At 45.0% G+C, this 15,196-nt stretch overlaps 2 protein-coding genes across 2 annotated transcripts; one reads left to right on the top strand and one right to left on the bottom strand.

Moving 5' to 3' along the window:
• Positions 1–201: 201 nt before the first annotated feature.
• Positions 202–8,075, bottom strand: LOC109775652 (V-type proton ATPase subunit B 1). The gene is made up of 15 exons (XM_045230691.2): positions 7,865–8,075; positions 7,396–7,475; positions 6,795–6,850; positions 6,583–6,681; positions 6,348–6,407; positions 5,922–6,033; positions 5,560–5,765; positions 5,343–5,474; positions 5,031–5,168; positions 1,739–1,889; positions 1,332–1,414; positions 1,165–1,212; positions 1,001–1,054; positions 832–915; positions 202–732 (listed from the first exon to the last, which is right to left on the bottom strand). The coding sequence occupies exons 2-15, from the start codon at positions 7,451–7,453 to the stop codon at positions 547–549; spliced, it is 1,467 nt and encodes a 488-aa protein (XP_045086626.2). The 5' UTR covers positions 7,454–7,475; positions 7,865–8,075; the 3' UTR covers positions 202–546.
• A 5,914-nt stretch (positions 8,076–13,989) lies between these two features.
• On the top strand, positions 13,990–14,940 carry LOC141027281 (uncharacterized). The gene has a single exon (XM_073504271.1). It carries the CDS (start codon positions 13,990–13,992, stop codon positions 14,938–14,940), a length of 951 nt encoding a protein of 316 aa, XP_073360372.1.
• The last annotated feature ends 256 nt before the right edge of the window (positions 14,941–15,196 follow it).

Genomic DNA, 15,196 nt, shown 5'->3' with positions numbered 1-15,196 from the left:
TTCAGGACTTGAACCCATGAGTCCGTGACATGGTCACAAGGCAGCAGATTTACCACTGCGCCAACGCCAAGGCTCCTCTTACCCACAAAAAAAAAAGGCAAGGCTCCTCTTCTCAGAAAAGTAAAGAAGTACCAAGAGAAAATAATTACAAGCTAGAGGTTACAGACAGAACCCGTGTAGTTGACGATGTACACCAGCACGTGCAGTCCAGCACAGTTTATTGCCCCATCTTTATTCATACACAAAAGTAGATACAACCAGCGTGTTCGAGCATCTTGGCCTAGAATGCTCTTGCTAACAGTTCCGGGAAGTGAAACCAAAAAACAGCTCATGTGCGTTGGTTCAACAATACAGGAGATGATATTACACAAGACAATAATATTACAGAAGACGCCGTGACCAAAGAAATCTACAGATAACATATGCTCGCTGCTTCAAAAAGAATGGGATCTGACTATATAATTACTACAGTAAAAAGGCCAGAAGTTTGAACTGCTCAATTTATTCAATCTGCACTTGAGAAAACATTGGATCTCCCAACAAAGATCAGTGGGCAGCGTCTCTGCTGTAGAACGCGTCCAAGGTCTTCGCAGGGATACGATGGAGAAGCTCGCGAGGGAAGATGCGGAGCAATGTCCATGCTAGGTCAAGTGACTGGAAGATGTTCCGAGTATCGTATGCTCCCTGTGCTACAAATTTCCTCTCAAATTTGTCAAGGAACTCTAGATAAAGCTGCACAAGCAAAACAACAATACATTAGATTCTTTGATTTCTAAAAAGACCATGAGCCCATGGGCTGGTTACTTAGTTGGCTAGTGAGCAGTTACGGACCAGATCTTCAGAAGAGAGAGCCTCCTCTCCCACGACTGCTTTCATGGCCTGGACATCCTTTCCAATAGCATAGTTGGCATAAAGCTGAACAGAAAGCAGGATGTGTGATTCCACTGTATGTTACAATTGGCTAGAAAGGGAACCAAATATAGAGCGTTCAAGTAAGTACCTGATTAGACACATCTGAATGGTCTCGACGGGTCATACCCTCACCAATAGCACTCTGCAAAGAATTATTGACAGTTCTTAGAACTAAATTTCGGTATGAAATCTTGATAGCATCTTAAAGTAATGGACCCAGTTTTGTAAAGCTCGATCGGTAAGCGGTCTCACCTTCATCAACCGAGAGAGTGATGGAAGGACATTGATGGGTGGGTATATCTGAAACAATACCATGATCATGTAAAACATTGAGAAAAATATTAAGAAGGAAAAGAAACTACTACAGGTTCTAAATGATAAAGAGCTGTATTCCAGAAGTAAAAGAACAGTGAAAGTACCTGTCTGTTATGGAGCTGTCTGTCAATGTATATCTGTCCTTCAGTAATGTACCCCGTGAGATCAGGAGTTGGATGTGTGATATCTGTTTGGAGGGAAAAGAACACTCCATGGTCATTGCATTCTTATGTAAAATGGTCAATAAAACGGAATGTGCAGTAATAATTGGCCTAAATGCAATCAGATTTGCAGTTGATGTTAGTCCGCCAAACAAGAGTGTTCAGATACTCTTGCTAGACTGGTGCACATGCTAGATTGTATCACACTCAGGACTAAGCAAAATGGTCAAACACTGACAGACAACATGCTGATTTTAATCTATTGCACGTCAAGTTTATAGCATGTTCATAACACAATTGCAGGTGCTATATAACTGTAAGGAATACAGAGCAAGCAATTCACTACTTACCATCATTAGGCATAGTTAGAATGGGTATTTGGGTAATGGAGCCTGTTCTTCCCTCAATACGCCCAGCACGCTCATAAATGGTTGCCAGATCAGTATACATATATCCAGGATAACCACGCCTACCTGGCACCTCTTCTCGGGCTGCTGATACCTACACATAAGAAGAAGTGGGTTACTGACTTGTTATGGCAGCAAGTGCAAAATTATTACAGTTGAGCATAAAAGTTACTACATATACTCCGAAATGCAATACTACCAAGGTGGAAATCTTACAGCTTACTGGATAGAGAAAACTACAAAACACTGTTAGAAGCTAATAAAAATGTCAAGGTTCTGTTTTCAACAACAACAACAAAGCCTTTAGTCCCAAACAAGTTGGGGTAGGCTAGAGGTGAAACCCATAAGATCTCGCAACCAACTCATGGCTCTGGCACATGGATAGCAAGCTTCCACGCACCCCTGTCCATAGCTAGCTCTTTGGTGATACTCCAATCCTTCAGGTCTCTCTTAACGGACTCCTCCCATGTCAAATTCGGTCTACCCCGCCCTCTCTTGACATTCTCCGCACGCTTTAGCCGTCCACTGTGCACTGGAGCTTCTGGAGGCCTGCGCTGAATATGCCCAAACCATCTCAGACGATGTTGGACAAGCTTCTCCTCAATTGGTGCTACCCCAACTCTATCTCGTATATCATCATTCCGGACTCGATCCTTCCTCGTGTGGCCACACATCCATCTCAACATACGCATCTCCGCCACACCTAACTGTTGAACATGTCGCCTTTTAGTCGGCCAACACTCCGCGCCATACAACATTGCGGGTCGAACCGCCGTCCTGTAGAACTTGCCTTTTAGCTTTTGTGGCACTCTCTTGTCACAGAGAATGCCAGAAGCTTGGCGCCACTTCATCCATCCGGCTTTGATTCGATGGTTCACATCTTCATCAATACCCCCATCCTCCTGCAACATTGACCCCAAATACCGAAAGGTGTCCTTCCGAGGTACCACCTGGCCATCAAGGCCAACCTCCTCCTCCTCACACCTAGTAGTACTGAAACCGCACATCATGTACTCGGTTTTAGTTCTACTAAGCCTAAACCCTTTCGATTCCAAGGTTTGTCTCCATAACTCTAACTTCCTATTTACCCCCGTCCGACTATCGTCAACTAGCACCACATCATCCGCAAAGAGCATACACCATGGGATATCTCCTTGTATATCCCTTGTGACCTCATCCATCACCAATGCAAAAAGATAAGGGCTCAAAGCTAACCCCTGATGCAGTCCTATCTTAATCGGGAAGTCATCGGTGTCGACATCACTTGTTCGAACACTTGTCACAACATTATCGTACATGTCCTTAATGAGGGTAATGTACTTTGCTGGGACTTTGTGTTTCTCCAAGGCCCACCACATGACATTCCGCGGTATCTTATCATAGGCCTTCTCCAAGTCAATGAACACCATATGCAAGTCCTTCTTTTGCTCCCTATATCTCTCCATAAGTTGTCGTACCAAGAAAATGGCTTCCATGGTCGACCTCCCAGGCATGAAACCAAACTGATTTTTGGTCACGCATGTCATTCTTCTTAAGCGGTGCTCAATGACTCTCCCATAGCTTCATTGTATGGCTCATCAGCTTAATTCCATGGTAATTAGTACAACTCTGAACATCCCCCTTGTTCTTGAAGATTGGTACTAATATACTCCGTCTCCACTCTTCTGGCATCTTGTTTGCCCGAAAAATGAGGTTGAAAAGCTTGGTTAGCCATACTATCGCTATGTCCCCGAGACCTTTCCACACCTCAATGGGGATACAATCAGGGCCCATCGCCTTGCCTCCTTTCATCCTTTTTAAAGCCTCCTTCACCTCAGACTCCTGGATTCGCCGCACAAAACGCATGCTGGTCTCATCAAAGGAGTCATCCAGTTCAATGGTAGAACTCTCATTCTCCCCATTGAACAGCTTGTCGAAGTACTCCCGCCATCTATGCTTAATCTCCTCGTCCTTCACCAAGAGTTGGCCTGCTCCGTCCTTGATGCATTTGACTTGGCCAATATCCCTCGTCTTCCTCTCTCGGATCTTGGCCATCTTATAGATGTCCCTTTCACCTTCCTTCGTGCCTAACCGTTGGTAGAGGTCCTCATATGCCCGACCCCTTGCTTCACCAACAGCTCGCTTTGCGGCCTTCTTCGCCATCTTGTACTTCTCTATGTTGTCTGCACTCCTATCCAGGTATAGGCGTCTGAAGCAATCTTTCTTCTCTTTAATCACCTTCTGGACATCATCATTCCACCACCAAGTATCCTTATCTTCGCTTCTCCTACCCCTGGACACTCCAAACTCCTCCGAGGCCACCTTACGAATGCAAGTCGCCATCTTCATCCACACATTGTCCGCATCCCCTCCTTCCTCCCAAGGGCCCTCCTTAATGACCCTCTCCTTGAACACCTGAGCTACCTCCCCCTTGAGCTTCTACCACTTCGTTCTAGCGACTTTGGCACGCTTATCCCGCTGGACACGAATCCGAAAGCGAAAGTCAGCAACCACCAGCTTATGCTGGGGTACAACACTCTCTCCAGGTATCACCTTACAGTCTAGGCATGCACGCCTATCTTCTCTTCTCGAGAGGATGAAATCAATCTGGCTAGAGTGTTGGCCACTACTAAAAGTCACCAGATGTGATTCTCTCTTTCTAAAGAGGGTGTTAGCTACAATCATGTTGTAGGCTAGAGCAAAGCTTAAGACATCTTCTCCTTCTTGATTCCTGATGCCATAGCCAAAGCCCCCATGCGCCCCTTCAAAACCTGTGTTAGATGTACCCACGTGGTCATTGAGGTCTCCTCCTATGAAGAGCTTCTCACCAATCGGTACACTCCTAACCATGTCTTCCAGGCCTTCCCAGAACTCCCTCTTCCAGGCTTCTCACCAATCGGTTCTGTTTTCAACACTAACACTATATGGCCGTTTGGCAGTGATGTGATGAACAAACAAAAACAAGATATTTCAACACCAGATCACAACCAAACTCTGCTACTTCAGTTTGTACTGCATTTTGTACAAGACAATTTCAAGTTTTAGTTCATTCAAGCAGTAATTTTTGCAAATAGATAGACGACATTTTAGTGTGCAATAAGGTTATACAATTTTATCAATCCTTTCCTTAAAAAATCATTAATTATTCAGGTCACTGGCAAAACATCAGGGCAAGTACTCCAAGGAAGAGCTAACTGATTTGAAAATACACTTCAATGGAATCATGCTCTAGTTGATGAAATATCAAGGGCAATACCTCACGAAGTGCATCTGCATATGAACTCATATCTGTCAAGATGACAAGAACGTGCTTCCCACATTCATATGCCAAATATTCTGCTGTTGTTAGCGCAATACGAGGGGTGATGATACGTTCGATCGTGGGGTCATTTGCCTAAAAGACAAACAAGAGCAGAATGTTAAATTATGTTTTGTTTGACATTGACTGAGTCAAATCTTGTTTAGGAGACAAGTAAACATTATCAAATATAAATTATAGCTATATATGCAGTAACAATTTTTGACTTGCGGTAGGAAAAAGTCTGGTTAACAGGTAGAATGTTAATACCAAGTTCAGGAAAAGGGTGACCCTCTCCATTGAACCATTCTCTTCAAAATCACGTTTGAAGAATTGGGCTGTCTCCATGTTCACTCCCATAGCAGCAAACACAATAGCAAAATTGTCATCTTCACCACCACCCTGGTACATCAAAGAAATCAGATCAATCAACAAGCAATGATTTGGCCACGGTTGAAAAAATGGTCTCTTTCAAAGAGAAGGCTACCTCTGCATGCTTTCCTTTCTCTAGCCTCTTGACAAGACCAGCCTGACGACAAATCTGAGCAGCGATTTCATTATGAGGAAGACCAGCAGCAGAAAAGAGAGGAATCTTTTGCCCTCGAGCAATGGAGTTCATGACATCAATTGTAGATATCCCTGTTTGAATCATCTCCTCTGGGTAGGTTCTCTCACTTGGGTTAATAGAACTCCCTGAAATGAGTAACAATACATAACTATCGGAAGTATAAAAATGATTACAGTTTAACACCATTCATAGTTCTAATTTTGTCCTATAAAGAACAATGAACATACAATAAACCATGAATCTCTTAAATAACAGTGTCCTTGAACTGAGAAAGCACTTACCGGAGATATCCAAGTAGGCCTCAGGCAATATCGGGGGGCCATTATCAATAGGTTTTCCAGAACCGTTAAAAATACGTCCAAGCATATCAAGCGAGACAGGAGTTTTCAGGACCTGTCACAGAAGGAGGATACCATAAGCAACAAAAAGTGGCAGCTTGTCATATTCATATACAAACAAGAAGGCAGACAATATTATTTTAAATTTCATTCTCATAGTTCAATGTGGGTTTGTCCGCATGATCCCATTCCAGTGGTATGCAGTTGTGATCCTCCTTACTCAAGGATAAGCATGACTTAGCATTTTCAAGAATGAATATCCTCATCATCAGTTCATCATACGAACAGTGGCCAACCAAAAGCTTCCTTTTAGAGAGCATTTAAACAGTAAAAAAAACAAGAAGAGAGTTGTGGATAATGGGCATGTACCTCGCCTGTGAACTGAACAGTTGTGTATTTGTTGTCTATTCCTGAAGTACCTTCAAAGACCTGTATAATCAAGCTGTTCAGATAAACATAGATAACGACAGTCTAAAGTTTAATCGAAAATGAAATTAAACCAAACATATTACTAAAGCAAATAAGAATATAAAATGGTATTACTTCAGACTAGACTGAACATTTTTTTCGTCACAACAATGCAGAAGAGAAAATATTAATTAACCTGCACAACAGCCTTTTCACCATCAACTTCCAGAACTTGACCACGCCGGGTGGTGCCATCTCCCAATCGGATGTTTACAATCTCCTGGTATTTTGGGCCCTATAGACCATAATGACAATAATGAAATAGTAAGAAAAAGGAACTACTAGAATAATCTGGTAAAAAGTGTGGGAATATGCTAACAGATGCACAAATTAGAAAAACATACACACCTTTACTTTGTCCAAGATAACCAGAGGTCCTGCCACACCAGAAACTGTCCTGTACTCTGCATAAGTAAATGTTTAGTAAGCACCGTCTTTGTTCGGTTGTATGAAAAGAATGTAGCAGCAGTACTAGTGTGTGCACTTTGACCCTATGCCGTTGACAACAATGAATTGTACTTAGTGGAATGCACTTTTTGCTATGAATGAAGCTTCCAAAAGGTTAACATTAGAACGTTAAGCTAAAAGAATTCGCATAGTGCAAGACCTGAAGGAACATACTGTCGCACAGTTAAAAAATAAACTGCAAAGCTACAAAAAGCAAACTCCATCTACAATTTGATTAGATCCCTCTCTATTGGGACACTACGGATTTCCAGCAAAAGCTCTGTTATATCAAATGGTCCCTTATCTTGTAGCCTAAGCTCATTACATATATCGAAGTCAGCATCTCAAACTTCCTATCCAAAGCTGGCGCGACAATGCAAGTGCTGACGGGCTGCAATGGCAGTTACCCGGAGACAACAGGCAATGGCGCAACACAACCACTGATGGGCACACAAAGCTAAAGTATAAGGAGACACTAAACGAGACGTGTTCAATTACTCACCTATGCCGATCTCCAGGGTTCCCTCCTCCATGTCGGCGCCCTCCTTCACCAGACCCATGCTGAACCCAACGAAGAGCAACCTGCGGAGAGCATCACGAAGCGCGCCATCAGAATCAAACCGATCCGCGTTTCTCCAGACAACGCAGATCACCCCGATCCCAGCGACAAAACAAATACAGGAAGCTGTCTGCCAATCGCTCCCGCAGCTCCAAATTCAGGCGCGACAACCGAGACTCGGGGCCTCCGCCAGGCCCCTAGACCCAGATCTAGGCATTGGGGGCAGATCTCGATCTCGATCTCGGATTCGACACCCGTAACAGCGTGGCGGGACGAACCTAGCTAGTCTCCCCGCGCGCGGTGGGGGGCGATTGGCCGCCCGCGGCGCGAGGCGAGGCGAGGCGAGCGAGCTTCGGCACGGGACAGGGGGTGGGGGGGGGGGGGGGGGTCGAGAGCAGGGGAGGGGGCGTACCTGGGGTCGGGATCGGTGGGAGACGGCGAGAAGAGGGAGGTGGAGGTGGTGCTGGTGGATCGTGTGGGCGACGACGCAGCTGGGAGAAGAAGAGGAGGAGAGAGGAGGAGCAGACGGGAAATTAATGCAGGGAAACCCAATCGTTGAGGCAGGGGATACCGCTTTTGCGTGTCAGCCCCTGCAGGAATACCGAATTTCCAAATACGCCCCGTGACAGGATCAGACATGAATCAGCCCAGCCCGCGTCTAAAATTTTACACTTCAAGAAAGAATACTGTATTCCTGTGTGGCCGTTTTTTCACTGTGGATTCTAATCTGGACTCAAGAATAGGAGGATGAGAAAATTACATTTTCTTTTGCGGGGATTTTCTTTTGAGTTTGCAACAATGCGGTGGTCGAACGATGGGAATTAAACTTGTGCATCTATATCTATATCTATATCTATACTACTATTAAAATGGCAAACATAACTCCCTCTAAAGCCATACAACGAAGTGTACACAGAAGTACCGGAGACGTTAGATCAATCAAACTAAATTACATCCAACAATCCATATTACATCCAAAGTCTGCCACACAAACTAACGCTTCAGATTAAATGTTCTGGCAGCCAGACTACCTCGCGCACGTCCTGCCCCTCCGCACATCACGCCGCTAAACGCATCTGAACCCAACAAATTATCCACTGCCCCGACTACGCCGACGCCTTCCTTCCCCACCGCTGTGACGCCTCCCAGCCTCTGCCGCCGCCCCACGCGACGGACGCCATCTCTCCCCTATTTCCCTCTTCACCTCCACGGCCACGCCGCGTCGCCGGCCGAGCCCCGCTGCGGTCGCTATGTTCCGCCGCGCCGCCCCTTAGCCCCACACCTAAGCCGCAGCCGAGATGCATCTGAGCGAGAACGAGGGGATCGAGGGCGTGCGGTTCACGGTGACTGGCGGGCAGGGCTTCGTCAGCGCTGCGCTATGCCTGGAGCTGATCCGCCGCGGCGCCCTGCAGGTCTGCTCCCTCGACGACTCGACCTGCGTGAGTGCTCCTCTTGGTCCCAGCAGCTCCTCGACGTCGGCGTCCGCTTCTTCCAAGGTTCTCTCCCGCACTCTCTTTAGCTTAAATTACTGTGGTTCTTTTCTTCTGTCGCGCGTGAGACTTAAATGCAGCGTCTCAGCGAAGAAGGTAATTTGTTTTTCTGTCCAATGCGTTGAAGCTACAATGTACGTGCTTAGAAAATTGTTTAGGGCGGTGTGAGACTTATAATGCCTGCCAACTTAGTGAATTGATAAACCTGGAAGTTTGTGTTTTTCACTTCACTTGAATTTGCACAATTCAGTTATGTGTTCATTGAATGGATTTGACATGACATTTCCTGCAGGCAATGAGGGAAGTAGATGGGCATGGCTGATCTGTTCGTCATGCAGTTATGTGCTATCTTATTCCTTGATGCTGAGTGTGATTCCATGCATGTGCAAGCTATATGTACTCTTAAGCTATTAGTGTTCTCTAACTTATTTCCTACTATTCCTGTATGGTACCATGTCAGATTTAGAACCCAGCAAAGAAATATGGCAGAAATTTGCATATTAATTTTTCTTGTGCAGGTTTGAGATATAAATGTCATACAGATGCTTCTTTGCCATGAGTGTGTAAACTTGATGAGGCAACATGGTCTTCAAGCACAAGAAATACCCATGGACGTGAGTGCGGGCTGCCGCTCCGCCCTCCACTCCTCTGCTTGACCACCGCCGCCGCCATGTCGAGGCCCTCGCCACCAAGCGGCATGCTTTCCCGTGAGCTAGCTTCTTCAACACCTGTTTCTCTGAATTTCTACAAGCTAATTTAGTACTCCCATGGACGTTGGCCTGTATTGGATTCTTGTACGGTATGATTTGCCCAATCAGCACACCCATGGACAGGGCAAGAAAAATAATTAGAAAGCATGAAAGATGCCAATCAATACTTTCTGTTGGATATATCAATTGTTTTAGCTCTTCCTACACCCAACTGGCACATTCTAAATTCTGAAGGTTTCAGCTGGAATTCCCGTTCCGTTCATACATTCCAATTTGGCGTTTTAGTTCAAAATTAGAAGTTGGAGTCTGTGTATAGTTATTCTCATGTCCATCATATGAACTATGCTTGTGTACTCATGTTGAATTGATGTATGATACTGAGTCTTTGCATTTTCAATCGCCTTTCACTTTCTTCATGATTTGGTGGATGTGCATTTTCACATAATTTTTAACAAACCAATTCATATTTTCGTCGAGCTTAAATCATTTTGTTCTTTTATAATGGTTGGAGATGTGGTTTAGGAGGATCAGCAGCTAATGGCAAACGTGCTAGCAAGCCCCGAGTGCGGTGGCCCGTGCAACATGAAGAAGACCATCCGGACAAAGGGCAGGTACACAAATAGCTAAGAACACAAGGAGACGTGCAGGTTTGCGTTTCTGAGTTATCTCTTTTAGCACTAGCGATTAAATGGTCTGTAGCTGGTCAGGCGTGCTTGCCTAAAATGTACTTTAGTAGTTGCTAGAGCAATGCTAGCTTCTATGTTGTTCTTGCAGCCTCAACTAGCTAATTTTATTTAAAGCAAATGTTGTTCTATCCTTCCAATTACTGTTATTCAGATCTTCTTTTCTTTTTTCTGTTGTCATTCACAGTACAAATGTTATGAGAATTTCAGGAATTTTGTCATATCTTTCTCCCAGGTACCTTAATTTTGTAAGCAAGATCTCAAGAAAGTATATAGGGAGGAGATTGACAAGGTGCATGCAAGATCTCAAGTTCATTGCTGTCTTTTTCTGTATGAACATTTTCTTATTTGGAGTTGCAGCCGATTTATGGTGTACCAACCGACTTGGCTTAGGATGTATTGTAGTTGGTTTGGTTGCATCAACCAACAAGTCTTATTATGTATTGCAGTTGGTTTGGTACCATCAGCCGACTGGCCGGTTGGAAAACAAGCGGGGAAAACATGTACTGTGAGCTCCCCTCGCATTCAGAGTTTGGAGCTTGATGAATAATGATGTGTGAGCTTGTTGATGATCTGCTATTTTTCACAAAATTGGGACATGTCGGATGGTCGATGTGAGGTTCTCAAGTAAAAAAATTCCTCATTTGTCCGTTGTGATAGTCTGATGGAATTTTGTTGATAAGAACCTACAATTTCTTGGGTAAGTTTGGGTTAGGAGTTCCGTGTCTATGCGCCAAGAGAGTATGTTGATAAGAACCTACAGTTTCTTGGGTAAGTTTGGGTTAGGAGTTCCGTATATATGCGCCAAGAAAGTATACAGGAAATCATGATATGCTTTTTTTGCAGTGCCAACACTGAAAATGTAAAGTGTGTTATGCATGACTTTTATATGTGTTTTAGGAATTGGAGGATAGTTCTATAAACAAAATTCCTTATTCTGCACTTCTCTGCTTTGCTTGGCAGGAATTCTTGTTGTAAAGAGCGAAGGCATGGTTTGGTTTGCATGACATTATATCTTCAATTGGCTGGAGATATATAAATGTTGTACTTGATTTTCTCACCTGGCATCTTATCACTTCTGTGAAAGACACTTGATTTTCTCATAGTAATAGTTCTTTATTATTCTTGATACATAAATGGATCTTTATTGAATGGTTCTTGTATGTGTGTATGGAGAATGGTGATTAACCTTTTAAATAATCCATTTTCCAACAAGGTGATTCTAATTTCTGATTAGATTATACTATAACAATATGATTAACAAAAATTCAAACGGTTGTATATTTGACACATACTGCAATGGGCCGAAGCCCACCTGTATATTTTGTTTGAATACTGAAATTCATTTACAGGGGATTATAATCATTTAGGCGCTATGCATTGAGAAAGTGTGCATTTAGATAAGAGATTATATAATTAACGCAAAGATGTGCGATGTTTTTTTCAACAAGAATGTTGATCATGAAGAATGATAATCAAATTATTTGTATGAGTTAAGAAATGCACTTTGTATGAATTTTCAAAAATTTCACGAAATCTATCTACGTGCGTTGCACGTGCACGCTTACTAGTATACATAGATTCACATATATTGAGACACTTTTTTTTTGTATATTGAAACACTTGGTTCATCCGCTCACCACTTTTTCAATAGGTCATTGTCGCCTACTCCTAAATGACATACTACCAATGTACTACCAAAAATGCTCTCTGCATAATGTCATGTTTTCTGAGACAGAGAGGGGCCGGTAAACAATGTCCAAAATTATTTGGATCCACTTCTGGCAATAAAATAAAATTATTAATCTGTTGGTGGACCACGGGATGGGATGATATCATGTCGTCACGGGACCATTTGCTCCCTGCCTTTATTTGGTCTCCAAAGGCCATTACTTCAGATAAGGGTGATACGATCAAGTCTGATATGGTTTGGTTACAGGTTCTTTTTGTAAATGTACCTTAATTCAATTAGACCAAAGAAGAACATAGCTAGCATGTGGCCCTACATGCTTCCCCTCGGGCCAAGGAACAAATTTAGAATCCGTCTTCCCTTGTTTAACCTTGAGCAAACTGTAGAATCCCCTGGTCATGAGGTCTGCTGATATAAAAGCATGTAGTATATTTTTGCGGAAAACTGTTAAATTCCTAGCATGTAGTATATTTTTGCGGAAAACTGTTAAAAATTCCTATAGAAACCGAGAGTTTGTCAAAACTTAGTTTGTGAGGCGTACCTTCGAAGAATATTTCTCAAAAAGTAGTAAATTCTATCAAATGATTTATTATCACGAATACGCAAAGTTTACGTATCTTTTCATTGATAGAAGTAAATAGAACGAGGAGACTCGGTCCTGATCTTTTCATTGATAGTAGTAAATTCTGTCAAATGAATCGACTGTTCTCCGAAAACTTAGGAGCCTCTCGTTAGGCAACTAGGGTTTCGAGGGGAAACGGCGGCGCGCGTCCGATCTCGTCGGCGAGGCGCAATCGGGGCGGCGTCGGGATGAGCTCATCCGGCGCAGGCGCAGGAAAGGAAGGTTCGCTCTCGCCACGATCGGCGAGGGCAAGGCTGGAGGAGGCGATGGGCAAACTCTATCTGACGGAGGAAGAAGCCACGCCATTAGTGATTGACGACGTCGAGGAGGGGGCGCCGACGAAGTGGTCGCTGGCGGGCAAGGTACTGCACCGGCATACACTCCATATCCAGACGATCTCTAATGCCCTTCGGCCTGCCTGGGGTAACCCTAAGGGTTCGAGTTTCAACTTGGTGGGAGAAAACACGTTTGTGGCGGAATTTGCTAACAAGCGCGATCGTGACCGCGTTTGGGATGGCAGCCCGTGGCACATCAGTAAACATGCAGTCATCCTCTCGGAATTTTCCGAGTGTATGCAACCTTCTGAACTTCAGTTCAACAACTTGCAGTTGTGGGCGCGGGTGCTCAACCTGCCGTTCAATCTACGCAATGAAACACGGGGTCAGGCAGTGGCTAGACAGATAGATCCGAATGCACAACATGTCCAGTTTGATCCTGTGGGAGGGTTTTTGAGGACAAGAGTCACCATTGATGTCAGAAAACCTCTACGGAGGTGGATTCTTATTGATTCAGCGGCTCGGAACAGGCGCGATTGGTATGACATTCAATATGAACATGTTCCAAACTTCTGTTTTTCGTGTGGTCGTCTGGGCCACTCGGATTTGGTTTGCCCGACGCCGGGGATGAGGGATGAACATGGCGATCTACCCTTTTCCACCAGTCTCCGCGCTTCGGATGAGAAGAAGAAGGCCTCTTCTGGTGAGAGCTTCGGAACAAATCAGAACAATGCTAAATCAGGAAGAAAGGAAAATCCAGAGTCTAGCTCTACTAAAGATGCCATGCCTGAGGTCACCTCCCCATTGAAAAAGAATTCCACTGGAAGAAACAAAAGGAAGGTTGGATCTCCAAAGAAGGTGTATAGACCGCTGGCATTACCTGCGTCTACCGCACCAGAGCCTGCGGCTGTTACCAATAATGCCATCATACCGGCCGGGTCAGTACAGCCAATCGGGGATGATGCCTCGGACGGTACAGAGGAGGAACGTGCACCGAAGAAGAAAAGAGATACACCTACGACATCTGATAATTCGGCAGGAGCTGCAAGCCAGCCCTGCCGGGAACTATGAGTTGCATCAGCTGGAACTGCCGGGGGCTTGGGAACCTTGAGGCAGTTCGAGAGCTTCGCAAGGTGGTGAAGCAAGAAGGGCCCGTGCTGGTTTTTGTCATGGAGACGAAGATCAGAGCAAGGAGAGTGGAGGATCTGCGGTTCACTTTAGGGTTTACCGGCAGTTTTGCAGTTGATAGTGATGGCCTCAGTGGGGGCATCGGTCTGTTCTGGTCCAACGATGTGCATGTAGAGCTCAAAAACTATAGCGCCAGTCATATTGATGTGATGGTGCGGGAAACATCAGCGGACTTGACAGGATGGCGGTTCACAGGGTTTTACGGAGCTCCAAGAGCAGCGGAACGACACCATAGCTGGCGCTTCCTTCATACCCTACATGGCATTCCCCATGATTCCTGGCTTTGTGTTGGGGACTTCAATGAAACCCTGTATCCTGATGAACACTTTAGTCGCTCCCCTCGGGCGGAGTGGCAGATGAGGGCGTTCCGTGAAGTTAGAGACGAATGCGAGTTCCAAGACCTAGGTTGGTCCGGTGTTGCGTACACATGGGACAACCGTCAGGGAGGGGAAGCAAACGTCAAAGCCAGGGTGGACAGGGCCTTTGCGAACGAGCAATTCAGGCAAAGGTTCGAACACACGCGAGTGCGACATGTGTGTGCGGTGGAGTCGGATCACTGTTTCATTATTACCGAGTTCAGACATCACACAAACACGCATGGTTCGACGGGGGCCAAACATTTCCGGTATGAAAATGTTTGGCAGTCCCATCAGGACTATGATCAGCTCATTGCAGACACGTGGAAGAAACAGGTCAGATCCCCGGGTCTGCAGGGCATCGCCGATTCTCTGGTTGCCCTCCAGCGGCAGCTAGAGCCGTGGGGAGCGCGCGAGTTCGGCAGCTCGTCGAGGTCGGTGCGCAAACTACAGTCACGTCTAGACAAACTGTGACAACGCTCTGTCGGACGAGGGCCCTCGGATGAAGAGAAGGCATCATAAAACAACTCCGAGAAGCTCTTCATTTGGAGGAAATTTGGATGCGGCAACGCTCTCGAGTGCCATGGCTACGAGAAGGCGACCTCAATACGGGTTATTTTCAAGCACAAGCCCGGCAACGGAAGCGAACAAACAGAATTGCGAATCTCAGAAGGGCAGATGGTTCGGTTTGTGCAAGTGAAGAGGAGGTTAAAGATGAAATTAATGCATT

This window comes from Aegilops tauschii, chromosome 7 (assembly GCF_002575655.3).
Source record: "Aegilops tauschii subsp. strangulata cultivar AL8/78 chromosome 7, Aet v6.0, whole genome shotgun sequence".
In the NCBI taxonomy this organism is placed as follows: Eukaryota; Viridiplantae; Streptophyta; class Magnoliopsida; order Poales; family Poaceae; genus Aegilops; species Aegilops tauschii.
The sequence above is the reverse complement of the archived record's forward strand: the minus strand, read 5'-3'. Positions and strand labels throughout refer to the sequence as shown.